Here is a 22,414-nt window from a genome sequence, read left to right as displayed (position 1 = left end):
TGTGTAAAATACACAACATTCAGCAAGGATCATCATAGTATATATCACAAAAATATAATGTATCATAATAATACATAGAATTGATTTTAAAACTTTAAGGCTAAATAAGAAATCATAAAACCTAAATGCAACTTATACATCCTGAATGGGAATTCTTTAAAATGCTTGATATATAGCTACTGCTCATGAGCGTATTCACATGTGAGAGGAAGAGATCAGTTACTGCATTGAATTTAGGGAAAGTTTATCATACACTGACTTCTGGAATGTGCATTTCTAGGATTTAAATTAAGCTCTTAGTATCTAAACTTTGTGCAAAGAGACTGGCTTTAACTATATTTTGTTGAACTACTTTTCTTCGTGGATGATTGCGAACCCTTCAGATATCAGCCTATAAACACTTAATAAAATCAGTGGTGAATGTGTGGGATGGGGAGCATAATTTAGGGAATTTGAATGCCAGGTTACTGCTTGGCCATGGCAGAATAAGCAGTTTGCCCCTCTGGGGGAAGGACTTCACCCCTTGACTCTTCATGGAACCAAAACCAGCTAAGCCAGGCATGACAYTCAGCATTCCCATTTAGAACCAGCTTTAAAAAGGAAAATAGCTGCACTGTGCACCAACAAATTGAGCTTAATGGAAAGTGTTAGTACCCAGGACAATTCTGGCCCATGACCTAGATAATATAGAAGCAAACCATTGTGTGACTTCATCTCTTTACCAAATGTAGTACTGCAGTCAGCAGTCTGCAAAAATACTCACTTTCAAAGCAAGCTTTCAGTGAAGCTTTCAGAATGACWTTTGTTTTCATGAGGGAATCACAGATGCAAGCACTAAAAAGGCTTTTCAACACCTGTTTACTTATTTGTATTAATTCTTATCTGGGGCAAAAGAAATCCTTGTGCATTTTTTTTGYAAATAAAGCATGGATGGTGAAATCCCTAACAAAATAAAAGGGTACATGGTGGTACCCTTAAATCTCTGGCCAGCATATATAAGATAACTAGCTGRAAGAAACAACTACAAATACTAATATGCATATACTTTGTAAGCTGTGAAAAGAAATAAATCACCTATAATGTAGGAAAAATGCTCTGAAACTCATGCCCTTCCTTGTAGAGAATTATAGTTGACTTTTCTGCATTAAAACAAGAAAGGATACCAGAAAATATTATAATGGAATACTGGAAAAAGGCTTCCCAAACTACAGCCAGTGCATGCTCATGGTATTCAGACATTAAACTGCAGTCCACATACAGTAGGCCTCTCATTTAACAGTTAATTTAAAACTGTAGCTAATCTGAAAAATGTTTAGGATCTGGAGTGGTCTTTTAATGTACAAATGTACTGTATTCTAACATACAGATTTTTAACTTGAATTGATAATGAGTTTCACTTACATCTTGTGGCCCAGATGTGCTTGTTTTASTACATCTCTAAGTGTGTTAGTCTGGGAAATGTTCAGGGTGACGCACAACAGATGCACAGAAGCAGCCCAGCTCTGCATTTCTTCTCAGCAACCACAGAACATGAACTATGGTGGAGTTTAACTAGCATGCACTGAGGGGATGCTTCCCAGAAAGGTCTCTGTCCTAAAATATCCTCTCMATTTCCACCGTATCTCAAAGAGGGACAGTTTCTCCCAATTGTGCAAAAAATGTCTCTGCTTGAGAGACTCCATGGAACTCTCATCTCAGTGAGATTGTCACGYCCTTGTTCTTGCTGAGTGTCATCTACTTTCTGCAGCCTGGTAGRTGTTTAGAAAAAGGAGGTGTTCACTGATACTACAGGCAAAGGAAAAGTGTCAGTATTGAAAGAACTGCAGGTCTGTGTTTCTGGAATGGCAGCACACAGACTCTCATCTCAGCTAGTTAGACTTCAGTATTCCCTGGGTCCAAGATCATAAGCATTAGTCTTCTTGGAAGACAAACCTTAATTGTCCCTGCTTATTCAAAGTATCTTCCCCAAAGTTAWGTCTACAGCTTTTGAAAAGATGACACAACCTTTTCCATGAATACCAAATAAATGTAAAGAGTACTTTYCAGAAGGCAAAGGCTTAAAACTCTTTCTTTTGAAAATGTCTGTACATTTGTGTTTTGTGGGTTTTGTTTTCATTTTCTCAGAGCTGTTTTGCAAGTAGGTTTTTGCCAGTGTTGAAAATGGAACCGCWCTGCTCTAAGGAGGCACAAGAAATTAACTTGCATAGTGAAGCTGTTTATTTCAGTTTTATATCCTCCAGAATCGRGGTTTGAATGAAGCAAGTTTGGGCAAGAAGACAAGTAAAAAGTAACTGGAGTTAAACCTTCCTTTCATTAGCTGAAGAACAGTTCTTCCGGTTCCTTTGGGGTCATAAACCCAGTTTCTAAGCCAGCTGAAACTGGTGGCAAAGTGTCCAGGGATGGCACACTGTGCTACTTAGATCCTGAGTCTTTCACTCACCCCACAGAACTCTACAGACGTGTAAGAGCAGAAGCCATTATTGTCCCAGGCAATGAGGGYGCTCAGTGACAAGCACAGTACTGTGGACAGAGGGTAGAAAAAAGCAGCCGGGCTGGGCAGCCAGACCAGGTCACCAGAGTCTTACATTCAACATCCTGCCCTGCCACCAGTGCTCTTGAGCAAACTGCACGAAGCAAAGCCCTGCTCCCACACACCTCATCACTCAGGGAAACATCAGCCTTCAATTAGGCAGCACGATCCTCCCCAAAACCAACGGGAAGAACAAGGGGCTCATGGCTGGGGAGCACAGAGCTGTAAACATACAGAGGGGGACATTGCTTAAACAAGGTGATGGGAATACTGAGTCCAGACACAATTTTTCCCCAAAAGGAGTTAAACACGTTGTGATAGCAAGAAGGGGGTTTTTAACTCTGCTTAATAATCTTCCAAAGAATAGTCTCCTAATGTTAGAYGATCTTTTGAATGAGAGAGAAGCGTAAGACAGGGTATCCTGTATTATGTCACTTCTCTGGTCAGGTGTTTTTTCCTGCTCTGCTGCCAAAATTTACACTGAAGGCCTCTGCATTTAACTAAGTTTAATTATTGACCTGTCTGGCACATCATGGTGAATGGCTGTCTCTTCCTGCAGTGGTCCCCACTTTGTGAACAATGAGCAGTCACTGGAACAGCAATTTTACTCTGACCCTTTCACACCAGTTTCTGACTTCTTATCATGATGGCAACATCTCAACGTCTCTCCTTGCTTTAATGTCCATCCAGTTTCTTTCTTTATGCAAAACGTATTTCAGAGATCTGTACATCTTGTTGTACCATGTAACAGCCATCTGGCAGCATCCCGCTGCTAAAATACAGAAGCATCAGCTGTAGAAAAAATAGGATGCTGGAGGCAGACCCCTGGCCTCCCATCAGTGCCTTTCCCACTAGGTGATAATAGATGTGCATCCTGAGAATTACAGGCCTGTACTCAATTCTGTCCTGTGCAAAGKCTCACTTAAGTACCTTTACTGGGCTATGCTCTGGGCAAGGGGAAGGCTGAGTTTAAGAGTGCCCTGGCCCTTAACTCAGATCACCAAGCAGCTCTGTGTTACAGGAGATGGAGGCCCACYAGAGAAAAATTAATTCAAAACCACGACAACATTGGTAGAAAAATATGGCCTAAGGGAACTAGGCAGGAGAGCTGAACATGTTTATTGAGGATTTCAGTAATGCCTAAAGATTGACAGCAGTCCTTAGAGTTTCCTGTTCGATTTAATGTTTAGTTCCACCTGTTGGTTGAAACAGTCACCTGGCTGCTGAAGGTACAAAATAAGGTTTTTGAAGGCAGTGAGACCTCAGTTTGTAGGCTGACGCTGTGTTCTTCCTATAGATGGCACTGTAACTTACCAAATGCTTTGTTTCCCTGCCCATTTTTTCTTTTTTTTATGCTATCAGCATTATGCCGTCTCAAAAAAGCGGGTGAAAAAAAGGYGAAAAAAATCTTTCAAAACCCTCAGTAACACTGAAATGCACCTCAGATGACAGGTGTGATTTCTAGTCTCAAGAGCATTGAAGCATTTTATGGGATCTGATTGAAAAGCATCTTCATTCCAGATCTGTGAATGGTCAGTAACATTACCTTGGGGTAGAATGTCAGAGGACACTAAAATTATAGTGGTGCTTGACAGATTTTTCTTTGCTGCATTTCTTCAATTGCTTCTGCACTCACATAAGCTTTAAACATCCACAGGAAATCAAATGGTCCTGGCTGAAATGTAACTTCTGACTTTTTTCAGAGTGAACATCAATCTAAATGCATTGTAAGACATTTGAAGCAATTAATGTGCAAATCATTATCATTACAAGCAGAAGCTGACTAAGAACAACTGCTCACACACGACAAGTTAAACGTGATTCCCTCCATTGTCTTTCTCTTTGCACATAACTTCTTCATGATAAGGATTCTTCTGTCCCAACACTGCCTTGTATAAATACCACTGTAGCATCCTTAATGTTTATTGGTAGTTTAGCAAACATCATGGTCAATAAAACAGGGCAAATACACTATTTAACTCTGTTTGCAACCACAAAACATTTCTGAAAATATMATTGAATGAAACAACAAGAAAGACTTGTTCATCAAATTTACAAGRGTATCAACAAATCAACCTGATTCAGAGTCAAAACACTTCATGAAATCCACAGGGACAGCCCAACAGCCTGGCTTTTCCTCAGGACGTGGAGCTCACATTACWGCAAAGTGCCTTTTAAAACTGCAGATCTCCCATAGCACCAACAACCACGGCATCACWGAAAGCAAAGGAACAAGTAGTTACACATTCACACCATTCTCTTTCAAACTCTAATGAAAGGAATATTTCTACGTAACATAGCTCTTTCAATCATGCTCCCCAAAATTTATGTTCCTTTTCCAATAACCTCAGTATATATACATACATATATATACCTATGTGTGTATATATATATGTGTGTGTTATAAAAGCAATTTCAAATTGCATTTTCAATCTCAGATGCAACTTTAGTTGCAGATGTAATTTTAGGATGAATTGTCATTATATACCTTCCTTTTTGACAGTTCTCCTGCTGTTATCACCCAGACTAGTAACTTGTAAATATCTATTTTAAAAAATAATACCTTTATCTTTTGAAAATTTACAGCAGTGTTCTTCAAAATTAAATACACAGATAGAAGAATGTATACAGTAACTGAGCTAGATTTATGGTTACAATTATGAAGAAATAATTGTTTCTTTATCAGGTTTATACCTGATAAGCGCTGTGCATTTRTTTGGGGGAGAGCAAGAGATTTATTAATGTGTTTAAGCATTCATTTCCTTATTTTTGTGCAWGTTTTCTGTAAAGGATGTGCTAACTGTATTAAGATCACTGAAATAGGTCTGGAAAGTCAGTCCTGAATTTCATAATCATTCACTATGTTATAAACTGAGGATATCTGTTGATGTAAACATCGCCTTCCATACTTCTGCACTTCTACATGGTATTTCTATAAGAAGAGATGAGTTGAGGGGTGGCTTTCATATTATCACAAGCTTTTAAATGCAGAGTGTTTCAAATAAGTCATTTCAATTCAGTCATGGAAGACCAGAAGTTTTAGAGGAAGAGAAGAAATTGATCCCAGATGTTAGGATGCAATCATCCCACTGTCCAGCCTCCTCCATGGGTCAGGCTGCATAAAGCTCAACTCTCTCTTCTGTGGTTTTCACAGTMATGAGAAATGAAAAGTAAAAACGTGTTCAGAAAGTCTGTCAAGTGCTCTTGTCACGTTCACAAGGGGAGTACAGCAGAATTAGTAAAAAACAACTGAGGTCCATATCTACATACAGAAAAACAGACTCTCTCCCTCTCTCCCAGCTCCTTCTCACCTGCTCGAGGGCTGGAGTTTGTTTACAGCCTATTCCTTCCCCTGCACTGCTCCAGGAGGCCTCAGCACTTTCAAGCCCTCAGAAAATAAGAGCCATCACAGTCTTTGCAACAAAGCAGCCCCAGGAAGTGGCAGGTTTAATGGAGCACATGTGCAGCTCTTACATTTCTGCACAGCACTTGCAGCACGTGCTTATGTGCAGTTTGACCATTTCCAGCTGGCTTCTCCTATTTGGCCAATTTCAATGCTCTGCACTCAAACTTTTTCACAGCGTTTCAGAAGCTGGAGAAAGTAACTGCTGTAGAAAGTGGAAGGGAAGATTGTAGCCACCAGAAGATGCTGGTACATACCCACAGACTGACATAGCACGTGCCTTGAAGAACCTTTGTTCCTCTAAGACGTCCTACACTCCACACATGAGATTCCATTTTCCTCGCAGAGGTGCCTCCCTCCTCTAGGTTTAGATCATGAATACCTCAGTGCTGTGTTGACACCAGCCACCTCAAGGTACMATTAGTTTCGTGTTATAAGAGTTCCCACAGCTGGTAGCCCAGTCTCCCTGCAYGGCAGAAAATCTTCCACTCTGTGAACCACTTCCCTTWCACACTGGGGTGAAGATCCCACAGGTCTTGACTGTCAGCAAGATTTGAGAATCTTCATTCCTGACAGGCTCATGATTTCCCAGTTTCACAGAGGCATGTAAGATGCTGACCAGTCTCACAAGGTGCTCCAGAGGTGGATCATCTCTTCCTGCTCAACAATCTTTGCTACACTGTGGTTGGAAAGTGGTCTATAAAGAGAGGCATTTGCAATGAAGCTTGATTGGACAGTCTGGAAGCAGTTCACAGACACATATTTGGCATATTCTAATTCAGCACTGAAATCTGATTAAAGTACTAATTTTCAAAGAAGTATCATCCTGCACACTGTCTAAAGTTAACTGAAAACCCCTTGTCCCTTAGAAAACCTTGATTCTGAAGTCTGCCAGATAATAAATTACTCTGGTATTCCCTGTGCTGTCTGATCTGAACTTTCAGCCATGGCTTCTAAAACATTTCCTTAATGATAGGTCTCCAGTAACTCAGAGATACGCCCTCATTTTGATCTTCTGCTCACTTAACAGCATGCTATGCAAACATAGGGTCACCGGTGTCTTAGGACTGGAATTTTTTAAGGCATGGATGGGACTTAGGTGCTTGGCCCTGTTAATTTTTGAGATTTGAGCATCTAACTCTTTAAACATTGTATCAAAATCCCTATCCAGTTTCCTGGACCTGGTTCATCAACACAGTCACAGATCACAGATTATTCTGAGTTGAAAGGGACCTACAAGGAGMATCAAATCCAGCCCTGAAGTGAATGACCAATGAGGATATATTCAATGAGTACTATATTTTAAGAAGAGACAATACTCAATAAATATGGCCCTTTTAAAAAGCAATGCTTAATTAAAAAAATGTAGACATACTCCAAAATGCTGGCTTGGGTAACCTGTCTGTTCTTTCTTCTGGCTAGATCAGGAGCTCCTATGATAGGCAGTCCCATCAGAAGCCAAAAACTGCCTGAGAATAAGAGTCAACAGGTATCAGCAACCATTTMAGTAATGTGGATTATTTGAAAGAATTTCCTGTTCCCTTGAGTGATCATTTGAGATTTTCTTGACCTTTAGGCTTCTTTTGGAGGCCCATAGAAGAGCACTGGGGGCTCCAAACTGGGGAAAAACTCCAGCCAGTCTTTCTGGCCAGAGAGAAAGACATAATTAAAGAAGTAATAATACAAGAAAGCTACGAAAATAAATTTAAAGGAATTTCCCCCTCCCCAGTTTTGCTATTTTAAGGGCCATGGTCATGATCCTTTTTGACTGTACACTCAATAGCAGTGATTTCTTGGCAATCTTGTTATCTCTGCTTTCATATGGGTGGGCAGCCTTCATATAATAAATCATTTAGCAGCTCAGGCCGTGACTCAGCAGTGTAATATCCTTCTCTTCCCTGACCGTTTGTMAATATGGACTGAGACCCAACAGGCAGACCTACATCATCATATCCAGTCCTAAAGCAGGCTGGAAAAGAGCAAACTCTACTCCAAAATGTGCTCCATGGTACTCGGGCTTGAGCACATGAGCCCAGTTTGTCAAGCCAGAGTCAGTGGCACAGGAATGATGCTGCTGGTTTGGAGGGGACTCACGTCCGACCAGCTGGGAGCAGAATCAGCTCACGGCTGCGCTCAAAAGAGCAAAGCGGAAAACTTATGTCAACCCTGCCAGCACTGAGAGGAGTCTGATGGATCCACACKCCTGCAGGATAGGGTCTTTGAATTCAGAAAAGTTTCTGTGGATTTCAGTAAAGTCCAGTATGATCCCCAAGGGGTCCAGAAGAAGCAGAGGAAGTTATTCCCTAGGAGCTCTGAAAGGTGTTAGGAAAGTCCATCAGATACTAACAGTACTGCTTGTTTCTTGAATAGTAAGTGCTGGGCATTTTTATTAATACGCATTCTGTATCTGTATCTGCAGTCTCACTTAGCTTTACATTTTTCACCATCAGTATCTCTGGTGAATGAGTTTTCAGCTGGTATGTGTGTGAAAGTGGAGATACTATCTCGCAGCTCACAATAGTAATTTAGGCAGGGCTGCAAATTATACTCCATCCTTTGAAATAATGGGTAGAACAAAAGAAAGAAAACATAATAAAGAAAACATAATGGAGTTTAAACTGATGGCTGATTTTGATGCCCTGACACTTATGAATGTGTGACCATCCATGTCTGTGATGGCATGGCAGATGCCATCTGTCCCCAAAATGGTACCTGTTGCACAAAAGCACTTTCACAGGCTTTGATGAGAGTCTTGTTCCGCAAGGATTGTCATAACATAGGAGATCACTGAGCAACAGAGCCTGCTTACAGAGGAAAAACTCACCTATATCCTACACTGCACTGCTTTTTCTTGCTCCTAGTTGGACACAGCCCTCTGTTAAATATTGTCCTTTAAATTTTCAATCAAAGGAGGAAAGAAACCACTCTAATATTCCTGTGTCATGGAACTAAATCATAATATTGCTAAATAAGATGTATTGTTGTCCTACGCATGGAGGCAAGTCTTTTATCTCTTTTTCTGTTTTCTGACCCTTTCTCTTTCCACTTTTGTTTGCCTATTTCTTTATCATGAGTAAACTAATATTCCAATTTACTGCTAAACTCCAAATAAATTTGGATGAAGCCTAGTGTTAATTCCAGGTATAGGTTTTCACTTTTGATCTTCTCCACAGGGATATTTACTAAGAAAAGGAAAGTGAAGATATTATTTACCAGTTCTTTCTGGATGATGCAAGTCACTGCTAAAATTAAAGGCTGAATGTGATGTGGCTTTTCCCACATTTCTCAAACTTTCACAAGCAGCTACCTAGCAAATAGCTATTCTGCCACCACTGAAAGGGGGTTTTGCTATTTTTTGCATATTTGATAAAAATTAATGTGGTTTGGTGAACTATATGTTTATGCCACCACAACATAAAATTTATGATACACCAACAATATGAAYGTAAGAACGCAGGAATTTACTTTGGAAGCTAGAATTTGGTTTTCAAATCACCTTTTTTTTCCACACAGAGTTTTTGATTTTCATCTTGTTTTTCACRAGTTTGGCAGAAGTTTCTAACTGCCTTCTTTGCATGCTGTCTCATACATGACACCCCCYCTTTTTCCCCAAATACAACTCTGTAGCACCTGTTGGAAGCTACAGCTTGCTGCAAAGGTTTGTAGACCACTGAACCTCTGGCTCCCTGTCTCTCCTTGTCTGACTGAGCCTTGTCAGACTCAGCTGCAGCTGTGGAACTTGCAGCTGGCATGCACTCTCTGAGGATGTTAGCTGATTTAAAAGACCCCTCCTCGGTGGTGGCACTATGACTGGTATCGAGGAACATCTCCCTGAGGGTACTAAAACCCCTCTAATCATATTCCTCACTGGAAAAATTTGAGTAACTCCATGTGCTTGAAAATCTTCTCTGGATGGTAAAACGGAGCAGGTAATAGGCATGCTGRGTGTGTGGCAGGAGGGAAAGGTGCTGCATTTAAATGAGCAGAGTGCAAAATCAGCTGGAAGGGTATTGCAGTGGAGAGTCTTGCTCTGGACCAGACTGTTTGGAAGAGTGCGCCCCTTCCACTTCCAGTCTTGAATGTAATAGACTTAAAGAAAGTAGCTGAAGAGCAGTCAGATTTGAAAGAACACTGGACAGCCACTTCCAGCTYAGCAGAGAAGTGGAGGCTGTTTGTTGTCTTTACATTAAAGAAACAGGATGTCATACTGGCAGGTACACAAACCTACGAGCATCCGCTCCCCATCAATGCACTTTTGTTTTAATGGGCTAAAAAGATCCTTGATAACAGCTGGTGAAAGACCCATTGTCCTGCCACATCCTTTTCCAGGCTTGACCCTTCAAGAGGGTAAGAGCTATGCAGCTCTGGGAGCAGAGARCAGGGTGGAAGAGCCTCACATTCCTTCAGAATATTCTGTCAGTTGCTGGTCTGTGGATGTGGACATTTTCCTCTTGCAATCTGGCAAGTATTTTATTAGAGGACCTGGAAAAAACATGTGTGGACCTGGACCTTGCWTATTTGGTAGCCATGAATGCAGAATGAAAGGATGCTCGCTGGCCTGATAAGGTCACTGGTTCTGTGCTCAGATATATTCTTTCCTCTACCTTGGTACCTATTTYRGATTGCTTCTCTTGCCTCTCACCACTCCTCCTCTTCTTTTTATATTGCTGCTCTCCTGTCAACCCAATCTATACCTTTCTAACCTTGTGTAGTTTGTTATCACTTATTTATGATATTTCCTCTTTCACCGGCCTTYTCTCTGCTTTTCTTTCTTGGTAGTTTTCATGGTTTATATGTGTTGAGATTTCTACCACATACTATGTATGAACAAGAGGAAGTGAGAAGTACCTGAGATAAATACTGGAGGTAAAACACAGGAGATTATGGCAAGCTGGGACAAAAAAAAGGCAGGTTGCTGGAGTGAAAAAAAACCCAAAAAAACGATGCTTCTTAAAGAGGAGGCTGGATATAGGCACTTCCTAAACCAGAGGAAAGGCATGTCTTGATGAGAACAATAAAAAGAAGGAAGGAAATGGTTGTTTGAGTGAGTAGGAGAATTGACCGTGGCTGTGGATGAAAGCAGAAGCTAAGCCAGGCTCTGTGCCATTAGCAGAGCTATCAGCCTGAGGTTTTRAGGCCTCCAGGAGAGGCAGAAGCAAGTCTCAAAGCCAGGAAAACCTCACAACTAAARACATAGTAACATTTAAAACAAAGAAATATTGATCAGGAATTTGTTAGGCAGGGAACAGRGAGGATGGTGAACCCTCCCAAATTATCCCTTGTAAATGACTTTGAATATTTACATACATTTATGCATATGAGCTCTCATTTTGAGTGACTTGCACTCTGATTCATTAGGCTTATAGYTCATTAAATAACAACATGTGGTATAGCCAATCCCAGACAGTCAAYGGCTTTTAAAATCTAAAAATTTAATTCAATGCAAAGACAGAAAATGACAAGTGGTGCTCAACTACCAGGGGACAATTGGCTGCAATGTCTTTCAAAAATCAATATAAAAGTCCAAAATGGAGAAAAACTGCTTCACAAAAGGGCTTTACACTCTTCCAGGACAGGGTGAGAAGGGATAATCCTGCTTTTCTCCCAGGAACGTGCAAATTCAGATGATCCACCTATTCTGTAATTCCCAGAATGACACAGAACATCAATGCCAAGCCTGACAATATGTCGCTAGATGAGTGGTACCAGAGAGAAAGTGACTGCAATGGAAGACAGCATGGCTGAGACAAACAAACAGATGCTGTCAGCCAAATGCTGAACACTGCAAATATACCACAGCAGATGCCCTGATTAAATAAAATGTGAAGTCACAACATTTGTCTGAGTGATTGAAAAAAATCAACATGCTCTCATGACCACAGTCACTGGCTTTTCATGAGAATTAAAAATAACTAAAGCGTATTTAAAGAGTAATTTTTCAAAATGAGGGATTTTCTGTGTCTTGCTTCCAAAGGATATTGTTACCAGCCTTCTCTCCAAGATAGGTTGCATGTAATTGAGAGAAGAACTGTCCTTTAATCTAGTTTTATCAAGGAAGGGAATGTTAAACTCTGGGTAACCATCTCCTCCACCACCCACCTCTGCCCCGATAGATGCTGCTTTAGGGGCTCTTCTCATCTGCTCACTCAGCTCACCTCTCAGCTCAACCTTTCACACATGACAGGTGTGAAAATGCACTACCTGCCTTTGGTAGTCTGTAAAACACCTCCAAATGCTCTCTGGCAGGATTAATACCTGTTGAGAAGCATTAATACCAATATCTGTATGACAGAGCTGCCCAACTCTGGCAGCATCACCAGACAGCCATGCTGCTCTTTGCAATTGTGTGAGGCCCTGTGGCACTTCAGATGCTGCAGTTCYGCAAATTTCTGGAGGTTAAACAGAGCTGTGCTGGATGTGCCTACCCCTGGCTAATGTTTTAGAAAATGAAGGAATTTTTACAATAAATACCATAAAACCTCAAGTTGTCTGGGTGGTATTCAGTGATTTGCTAAAGGCACAAAAAAGACAAGCAAACCAAAGAAATGTATAGAAGTCCTTGAGCAAACAACAGAGTAGATACTTAGCCGGAACAGAATGCTTAATATTCAGCTCGGATTTCTCTGAGATCTGGTCCAGGGTTGTGCAACACCCCAAAGTATCACCATTATGATCTGGAGGAAAAAGAAGTGCTGCTCAGAGAATTTCAGCCCAGACTGGCAGATTGTGAAGGAGATAAGAAGGCAGAAAAGCCCCRATGCCAGCAGGATAACTCCCCTTCTTTAACAGACCAGGGGCCTTGCTGGTTTAAAGCATATTTRTAAAAGCTCACAAAGAAAAGATTAATGAGCAAGGCAAAATGGAATAGAAGTAGCTGATCCTTGGGTGTTTTACCCATTTGCTTTCTGTGCCATGCTTTTTGATAAAAGAAATGTTTTTCAMATGGAGGTTGCCCATGTTACTGGAAGCATTTGTGACAGATTGGTTTTAAAGGAAAAGGTTTATTGTCAGTCTAATACAACCAGAAAAAGTAGAGAGAGCATAAAGATGCCATCCAGAAGTAGTTTTGCTGAGAACATGGTCTCGAACACCGGACCTGTTCATTCAGGGAGACAGATCATAGTGGTAGAAGCTGTTCAGGACACAGATGCCTTGATGCAAGATGTTCATTGCTGCCATARGATAAGCCTGACATAACAGAAGTCAGGCCTTATTAAATCTCTGCTCCTGCTACTCACAATGTTTAACAATTTTAGATGTTAGGTTGAAGACAGAAAGGAACAGGAAAATTCCTCTTCCCAGCAGAGAAAACTAAACAAGGTAGAAGACCAAACCAATTAATACAAGCTGAAGCCTCCCTCTACTAAAACAATATCTTAAGAGCCTCTATTTTTCTATTTGTGCACAGCAGGAGGAAGATCCCTGCTCACCAGAAAAAATCCTCTTTCTCTGCTTCTGCTTTCTCCKATAACCACTATATTATGCATTTTTTCTACAGTTACTTTACTCATGCATAGGCACAGTCTACCTTTGGGAAGGGCGACTACGCCGGCACAAAGATATGCAGCTTGACATGGATATCTGCACCTACATAGTCTTTCCCTGTTTAATGAACACAGATACAAGTGTGTTCATAAGGATTGTTGAAGGGCTAGCTTGAGGTTTTCCTGGAAAGAAAAGAGAAGAAGTTAAACCGAAGCATTTGCTTTAAAAAAAAAAAATCTGCAAAGAACTTAAAGGAAAAAACCTCMTTTTTTGTTGCTTCTGCAAATCCCACCACTAAGTTTGTAGCAGTGTTTCTGGTTAGGAGCAACACAGTGACCTTGAGAAAACCTTGCTGGAGTTTCTAACATGCTAGTTTTCATATCTTGTCTCCTGCAGTTGCCAGGGTGGTTGTAACACAGAGAGGAAAATCATTGAAAAACCTATGACTGGTATTCAAGGGGCTTAGAGCAAGCCCTCCAACTCCCCAGGCAGATGGTGATTTAAAAAAAAAACAAACAAACTGGGCTGATGCTAGAAGTGTGTTTCCATGGGAACCGGGAGTAGGGATGCTGCCTCRTACTTGACCGAACGGGAAGCTGGTTCAGGATTAGGATTAGTGAAGAAGTGGCCAGATTCCTTCTGCTACTCAGAGTGTCTTTTACGTTCCTAAATACATAACAGGGCTCTTTAAAGACTGCWCTAACTCTGAGTCCATGTGCCTTTGTGAGGACTTAATAAATTTTAAAAGCTGTGTATGCTTGACTGTAAGGGTGTAAATAGAAGTGTATATCAGAGCACATTTTATTTAGTGATCCATGAAAATTGACTGCGTAAGTGTGAAATGAATGTTCACCTCTCACTTCTAGACAAGGTCTAGAATGGTGGTCTTTGCCTTGAATGATGCTCTGTGTGGTGTGATGCTTACCTCAGCCCAATCCAGCTCTTCTAGTTTTCCAGACAGGAAAATCATGCATTTGATATTGCACAGTAATAAAAAAAAAATAGGTGGGATAATTATTTTAAATTGTTAGTCTTTCACTGCCCCAGGAGAATAAACCTAATTGTTGTCTGATAAACATCAATGTTATTTAAATATTACAAGAATCAGAAAATAGTTTRTGTTAGCATAAGTATTTTTAAATACACTTATTATTTATCTTTAAATGTTTGAGATTAGATTACCCATTCATCTAGTTTTTGTTTAGTTGCAGTTCTCAGAAAAATCTCTATAAACCTTACATCCTGTTTTTAGGCCCTTCGTTACTCCAGTAAATTTGAAGCAATAAACAAGGACCAAAACAAAAGGTAGAGAACAATAMAGACAAATTCCTAGAATGGAAATAGAGTTAAATACATGAGCTTTTTGATATATTTTTATTTTAAGAGTTGGTATTCTTTTGTTGACTATAACAATAAACAAGACTCAAAATCCCAACTATTGAACTGGGGCGACTTGAGGCCCAAAGTAAGGGCATGTTGAAAAGTAGATCCTAGAGTTTTATCTTGTCAAAACTTGTTGACAACTACCACAAGCTGAAGAAGTGGTCAGTTATGACCCCTTTCAAAAAATCCTTAGTAGTAGGGGTTAATATTCGCACACCTGCTTTTCCAGCACACAGATGCTTGCTTAAATATAAGCAAGTAACTTTAAATATAAGCAAGTATTCATCTTTCGAATGCTCATGAGAGGACATTTTTAGGACTTGGCTTTTAAAAGGCCTGGTGAAAAAGATTTCCTTCTGTTTCTAGAAACTTCTGAACCTTAGCTGAACCTTAGGCTAAAGAGCATCTGTTTGAGCTAGAACTACTTGCACCATGTAAGTCAGGCATGCAAGTCTCTGCAGGGCAGACTTGGATTTCTTCCTCTGCAGAAAGAGAAAAATAGGAAGTATTCACCCATGGYGTATATTTTTCAGCACGCCTTGATACCTGCTCCGGTTTCCGGGGAAGACTCACAAGTCCGGCTCTGTGCCGACCCTCACACGTTTTTGCAAGGCCGCTCTGGCCCCTCAGCAGCCCAGGAGATGCTCCGCAGGGCCGTCAGAGGCACCTGCCGTGCTCCCCTCCTGGTGCAGAAGTCCCCGGCCCCCGGGCAGGTGAGCGAGGGTCGGACGAGGAGCAGCGCCGCGGGGACTGGAGATTCTCGGATGYTCCGTGCAGCAACATCGATTATGGGCTGTTTAAGACAGCAATTCACCGTGTGGGGTTCGGTGCCCTCCGAGTTGCGGCWGGGGGGCTGGCTGCCCCCCAAAGCACGGGGTGCCTTGCCATCGAGTCCCCGCTCCCCGGGAGCTGCGAGATGAGGGGAGAGGCTCTTCCCCAAGCAGGGGGTGCCTCGCCATCACCGGCCGCGTCCCCCAGGCGGGGTGCTCGGCTCCCCCGCCCACCCTCCCCCCCGGTCGCAGCGCCGCCCGCGATGCGATGCTCGCGGCGGGGAGGCGGCGGCGCGGGTATTTGCATGGGCTGAAGGCAAAGCGGCTTCGCCCGTCTGTTTTATTTTTAGCTGGCAGCTCAGGACAGCGCAGCGCAGCTCCGCTCCGCCGGCGGGGCGGGCGGGGCGGCAGGCGAGGGAGGACCGAGCCGGCAGGGCGGGCGGACGGACGGGGCACCGGCGGAGAGAGGTTACAGCAGGCGAGCTGCAGCCAGCCGGGCTGCGGAGCGCCGCCGCCCCCGGCTCCCGCCCCGGCGGCTGCGAGCAAMGAGAGGCAGGGACAGGCAGGGAGAGGCAGGCAGCGGCCTCCGGCGTCCCCTCGCTGCGGCCGMGGTTCAGCCCGGGCTGGCGACTCGGTGCCTGGCTTCTTCCCCGCCGCAGCCGCGGCGCGCCGGGGCCCTGCAGATGGCCAGTCCTGGGCTGGAGCTGGGAGAGGTTCAGCCTCCTCCTGAGCCCCCCCAGCCTGAGCTGGCCTTCACCGAGGCTCAGAAGTGGATCGAGGTAAGCCCGCGGGATGGCAGGGGTGCGGGCGCCTGACCCCACCGGGGACACTCCGCGGGACGACCCCGTGTCCTTCCCTCCCCCCCGGTCGCAGGGACTGGAGGYGTTTCATTCCATGCCGAGCTCTGTCCCGGCCTCCCCGGCGCTCTCTCCCCAGCTTTCCTCGCTGCGGGGAAAGCAGCCGGGGCCGACCGAGCCGCCGCTGAGCCCCCGCGCAGGGTGCGCGCCTTTGGATGGGCMCCCGCCCCCCTTCCGTCTCTTCCAAACTTAATCTGTTAATCGCATTTCCCCTCCCCGCCCCCGGCGCTGGGATGAACGGGACGGCTGTAAACATGAGCCGGGCAGGTGCGCGGAGCTGCGGAGCGGACGCGGATGCTGCCCCGTCCCCCGCGGGGCTCCCGGGGGCGCTGAGGGGCCCCCGCCCTGCCGGAAAACCCCCGGAAAACACCCGGAAAACCCCCGGAAAACCCCCGGCCCCGCGCCCCGCAGGCTCCCCGCGGCCGCGCAGGTAGCGCTCCGCAGTGCGCGGAGGGGCGGGCCGTCACCGCTGCGAGGCCGGGGACAACCCTGCTGCCCCTGTTCCCGTCCCTCAGCCGACCAAGGAGAGATATTCAGTCTCTCTGTCCAAGCAGGGCAGAAAAAATAGATGTGCTTGCTGTTTGCTCTTGCCGTAAAACGGAAGGACGGGCAGGTGGTGGGTCAAATTTAATAGTTAAATATTTTGGCATGTGCCAATAGAGACGATTAAAATAGCTCTCAGTCTGATTTCCGGTGCAGAACATGCATGAAGGTGGCATAAACCCAGATACCGGGGTAGCTGCACCCTTCAGCGGAGGGCTTTGAATCTGCACGTTTTAAAATGCTGAGTGGATTCTGTATTCTGAAAGTGATTAGGCAAAAGGTCGTAAAAATTGTTGTGACTTTAAGATTCAGTGAAGCCCTGGAAATTTCAGACTGTGATGTTTCACTCCAGTATCAGCTGGAAAAGTACTGCTGTGTCAGTCTTCAGGGAGTTGGCCCTGACATGATGTGAATCTGGGTGGTGTRGGACCAGAGGCAGAAAAACAACGATGAGTGTGAAAAGAAAGGCTTTTGTGCCAAGGAAAGGTGAGCATGCAGCCTGGAAAAGTGAAGTGCACGTAAACACCATTTGTCTTATGAAGATGAGCATGGCAGTTTCTGTATAGTCCTCTTTATGAGAGGCACGTGACTCCATCATACATGTGGCATAAAAATGTCTTGTGACCGTGAGTCCTGACTGCTAATGAAGCCAAGAACTCAATGGTGAAGCAGTTCTCTGTAGATACTGAAGCTGTCATCAGCCACTCCAGGCACGATATTAATTAAGGGACTATAAGTCTTCCTSTATTAGAACAGAACCTTGTGGGTCAGGCAGAAACTTCTCTCTTGGACAGTTTATTCCATAGTTCACTGTGGCAGGAGGTCTCATGTTTGTATCTTGTGCTACTCAGGACCTGGCCAGCAGAGCAGGAGGTCTGCTTAAGTTCTTGTGTCCTCCATGCAAGCCCAAGAGTTCCATGTGTACAGAAGAATCTGTCAATAACTTCTCGTGCTTCCGCTGCTTTTTAAACCTGTTTGATGCGTGAATGACGGAACGTTAATGTGCTGTTAATTTAGCAGCCATCCCCTTGCCTGAGGGAAGTGTGTCAGGAGCCTGGAGCATTGCCGTGGCTGTGGTGTGAGAGGGAAGCATCTGCCTTTCCAGCAATGCCCAGAAGTTGATACTCCTACTAAGAGAAAGAAGGAAGAAGCTGCCAGTGAAGCAAATGTGGCTTAATTTGCCTAACACATTGTATTTCCTTTTAATCCCAGTTTGGCTTAAGCTCTGGAGCATGAGGGTTATTTTCTCTTCCAAAAAATCTGGTCAGCATTCGCTCTTCTAAATCTGGATGATTTGAACTGACTGAATCATGCAGAACTTGATATGCTAGTGCAAAGTCATTGAAAAGCAATGCCAATCTTGAAAAGAAATAAAATTAAAAAATAAAAATGATACAGATATCAACATTCAATGTGCCAAGCCCTATTGATTTGTGTTAAAACCAGAAATTGGGGTCATGCTGTGCCTGGCTACTAGGTCCATCTGCTTCAGCTGGCTCTGTACKCGTCTCTCAGTTTATTCTCTGGCCTAGAGATGTTAGCAAATGTCCAGTGTGTTGTGTCTTCTAGCTCCCTTCCAACCTTTTAATATTACATCTCTCTCAAATGAAAATAAAAGAAATTGTTATGGTTGCAAGCCGGGCTGTTGAAGCAGTAGTATGGAGAAGACAAGCTAGTGAGATTGTTAGCAGTGTAAAACAGCTTAAAACGTGTGTTAGGCTGTGAAACAGTGCCATGCAAGGAAATTAAAGTGGAAATGGACAGATTGAAAATTCTCTGAGTATATTGTGCATTTTAATTTTTAACAATTAAATTGTGTGACTTGCTTGTTGGATTCTCATCTGGTTTAAATCCTCGTGTGGGTGCTGTCACCATTGTTGTAGGGCTGACAGAAATCCGCCCTGTGGTCTGCAGTATGTTTCTCCTCTGGTGGGATTGGAAAGGGAGGCTTCTCCTCCTCTTGTAAATGGGCAGCCAAGACATCAAGTGATAAATGTTTAGATCTGCAAGGATCAAGGTACTTCTGTTTCACTGCTCCAGAGGTTTTAGGGGTTTTGTCTTTACTCCTTGGGTCTGTCGCCTTTCACCAGAGCTGGTCTTCTGGGTGCCAGATGCCTTCCTTTTTCTCTGCTAGTAATGTTTTAATCTGGATGCTGCAGGGTAGTGTGGTCTAAATTGCATTCAAGTTTTGGTGGATTCTTGTGCTAATGCTCTTGTCTCTCCCTGGAGCTCTGACCTGGTAGCATTGAGGTGTTCATCTGAGCAGGGAAAAGGGCTAGAGCTCTGACTCTTACTGCTAAGGCTGCTTATATATTTAACAATCTGTGTTTTGTAAGAGAGCATTTCTAGTGGTGATAGATTTGATCTATTCTGTGTGTTGCAGAAGATGGGATTTTGGAATTCCGTGGAGCTTTGATCCTGAGTTTTTTAGGGTAGGAAAACAGAGTTCAGGCTTGCTTAATTTTGCATAAATATCAACTGTGCATCCCTTTTGTAAAAGCAAACTAGTCTATTAGTTTAGCTTGGCATGTACTACTTGAGTGAATAATGCCCCCCAATGATAAAATACACCGTATTAGTAGCACTGAGAGGAATTAAAATAAAGGTACTGAATGAAAAACCCTGTGAGAGAGCGACATTAGTCTGCATTATTAAAGGAGTGGTATCTCATTTCAATTAATGCATCTCAGTTTCACTGAAAGAATATATCAGCCTTGAAAAGCCTAGTGGCATACTACARCAAAATAACAAATCTAATTTAATCTAATGGCCTGTAATCTTAAAATACCAAGGTTTTCCTAAGTGTGTTTAATCTAGAATAGCTGATGGTTGGAAGAACATCTGTATAAACAGAGTTATTCTTGCTGTAAAAAGTCATAGGAGAATAATACAGTAATAAAGTCACATTTAATACCGGTGTAAGTCCTAAGGGTATTGTTATCTCCTCATCGCACCTCCTAGCCTTGCCTCATTAATATGCTYTCTCCTCATTGCTGAGACTTGGTTCAATTAGGGATGGCTTTTCCATAGATTTATATTCCTTAGAAACTTTGCCAGCTGATAAGAATGCTTCCTTTATAGTTGAATGGCAATAATAAACAGGTCATGTTTTTCTGTCCCCTGTGACCAGTGTTTGGCTTTATCATTCCCTCTAGATGTGTGTAGGCTAAAGCCCATCAACTTCTAGTGAATCTGCTGCTTTTTTTTTTTTTTTCCCCAATATACATTCCATATGAGAATTCTGTTTAGGAGAAATTTGTCAGCCAGAAGAGTTTGGGTGTTTCGTGGCTTATCTTTTTGCCTTGTAGCAAAGCACCTCTTAGATTTTTGTAATAAAGGCAGTGTTTTAAGCTGGGAAGAGTGGTGCTGCTTCTAGGAGAAGCTGTAGGACCATGTGCAGTCCCTTTTTGCTTCTGATGTGACACATCATAGAGCAGAATAGGCAAGAGCATAAATTCAGGGAAGTGACTCAGGCAAATCAACTTCATGGATTTGTTTGAGCCAGAAGTCTAGAAACAAGGTTTCTATAGGGTGTCTCAGCCAGAGAGCTGAGGTTCCCTCTGCAAAAATGTAACTTAGAAGGAGTTGAAGGTAGTTCATTGAGCAAATCTTTCCTAATGGTGAAGCACTTGTTTGTGATACCTGCAGCGAGGCTTGGAACTTCAGTAATACACAAGATTGTTTATGTGACCTTCAGAAAGTGGTATGATCTTTGGGGAGCATCAGAGATAAAGCTCATTTGGTGAAAAGCACTGGGTGAGCTCACTGATTCACTGAGTACACGAGCRACCTGTGCACCGCAGGAGTGTTTCTGTTTCCAAACATCTGTAGACATCTGCTCTTCCTTTGCTGTGAGGCTGATTCTATGGTCCTTGAACAGGGACACCAGTTCCTTTGACCACTGATACAGTTCCAATACAGGTGATGCCTGTAGCCACTACAATCGTGCCACTATTTGGATAGGAATTGTTTAAATCCGGCAAACAGCTTCTCCTGCAAGCATTTCCAGAGAATTCAGTCTGACTACTTTACAAGAGTATTTCAATACAACCACKTAAGTAGAATGTTGCACCAAGCTCTAAAACTGAATGGATCTACTAATCAATTACTGTAGATAAGCTGTTTCATGAACATGAACCTCCAAGTAGTATTTGCAGTTCAAATTTCTCCTTTAGCCTTCCCTTCTTTTCAGCTTTTCTTCTTCTGCTGGAAGAGTGTCTTGCCTATATGCTTTATGTAATGTATTGGGAATGAATTTATTAAAGTGAGCAACTGTATTCTCAGACTAGTAGAAACATATGCAAATGTGTTAGACAAGTGGCCTGGTATGTGAACAAGCTGAAGTAAAGGCCAGAATAATCCTTCCCATGGTGTTTGTAAGATAACCATGAAGAATCAAAAGGTGTGTGGCTGATGTCTGGCCATAGATATATGTGAATGAAGAGTACCTTTACTGGGGTTACAGTGACTGGATTTGGAGAGGAATTCTTCCCTGCTATCTCTACATCTCCTCCTGGGCAGCATTTAGGGACTGCAGGTAGGACAGATGGGATGCTCTTCATTCTGGCTCAGTTAGTCATTTGATGGAATGAGAGCTAAATTGATTTAATGGGGGTGGAAAAACCCACACAAACTCTCCGACCCTGTGAGACTACTACCTTCTAGAAATTTTTCCTCTCCCAGTTGCCTGGCAGCTGACCTCCTGTGCTGTGAACATATGAACCCAGTTCCCTTGTCATGAGATCTGTTTAAGCCATGTTGCAAGTAGTGTTTGGCACAGGGGTGAAAGTAATCAGAACAACAATACTATTGATAAAGGTATAATGTAAGGAAATGCAGGATTGAGCTCTTAATTGTCTTAAACCTGAATTAATTTCTACTTTCAGTATTGAAATTTTAAAATAAGTGAAAGATCTGACCTTAACAAAAATCTGGGATGTCATTATGCTGTTAGTGGAGACAAGTTGGTGCAGCTACGTAACTTCATTGTACTTGTTCTACTAGTAACTACATTTTAAAATTACTCCTTTTTAAGGCAAACATTGGYCCTCTAGAAAGAAAGGTGGAATATTTTCGAAGTGTGGAGTTTAAATAGTAGGTCGATGCAGCAGAATTTTCTAGCTTCTAAAATGTTTCAGCTTATCTGGGGAGTGACATTTCATGACAGATTATAAAAACTGCATTATCTTTTGTTTGGAAAACCTGCCAGTCTGGAAGCTTTTCATCCATGGATGAAAAATTCTGTGCATWGATTCTCTGCAAACATTCCAAGAAGAGCAGTATTTTAATGAAAAAGCCTTCTATAGGTTGAAAGTGCAACTTAAAAGGGCAGTTGCATGGGGGAAGGTATGAACATTTTGGTGTTCACACGATGAAGATCTAAACTCTCCCTCCTCCTCCTCCTCCTCCTCCTCCTCCTCCTCCTCCTCCTCCTCCTCCTCCT

General features: G+C 42.9%; 1 protein-coding gene across 1 annotated transcript in view; it reads left to right on the top strand.

Annotated features, from left to right (window-relative positions):
• Positions 1–15,881: 15,881 nt before the first annotated feature.
• LIMCH1 (LIM and calponin homology domains 1) overlaps positions 15,882–22,414 on the top strand; it is a 173,341-nt gene continuing 166,808 nt past the window's right edge. The window contains exon 1 of the mRNA XM_057371762.1: positions 15,882–16,350. Within this exon, the coding sequence (XP_057227745.1) occupies positions 16,255–16,350 (96 nt within the window). The 5' untranslated portion in view covers positions 15,882–16,254. The remainder of the gene's footprint in view (positions 16,351–22,414) is intronic.

This window comes from Malurus melanocephalus, unplaced genomic scaffold, assembly GCF_030028575.1.
Source record: "Malurus melanocephalus ecotype Western Australia unplaced genomic scaffold, MMel_1.1 scaffold_157, whole genome shotgun sequence".
Lineage (NCBI taxonomy): Eukaryota > Metazoa > Chordata > Aves > Passeriformes > Maluridae > Malurus > Malurus melanocephalus.
The sequence above is the reverse complement of the archived record's forward strand: the minus strand, read 5'-3'. Positions and strand labels throughout refer to the sequence as shown.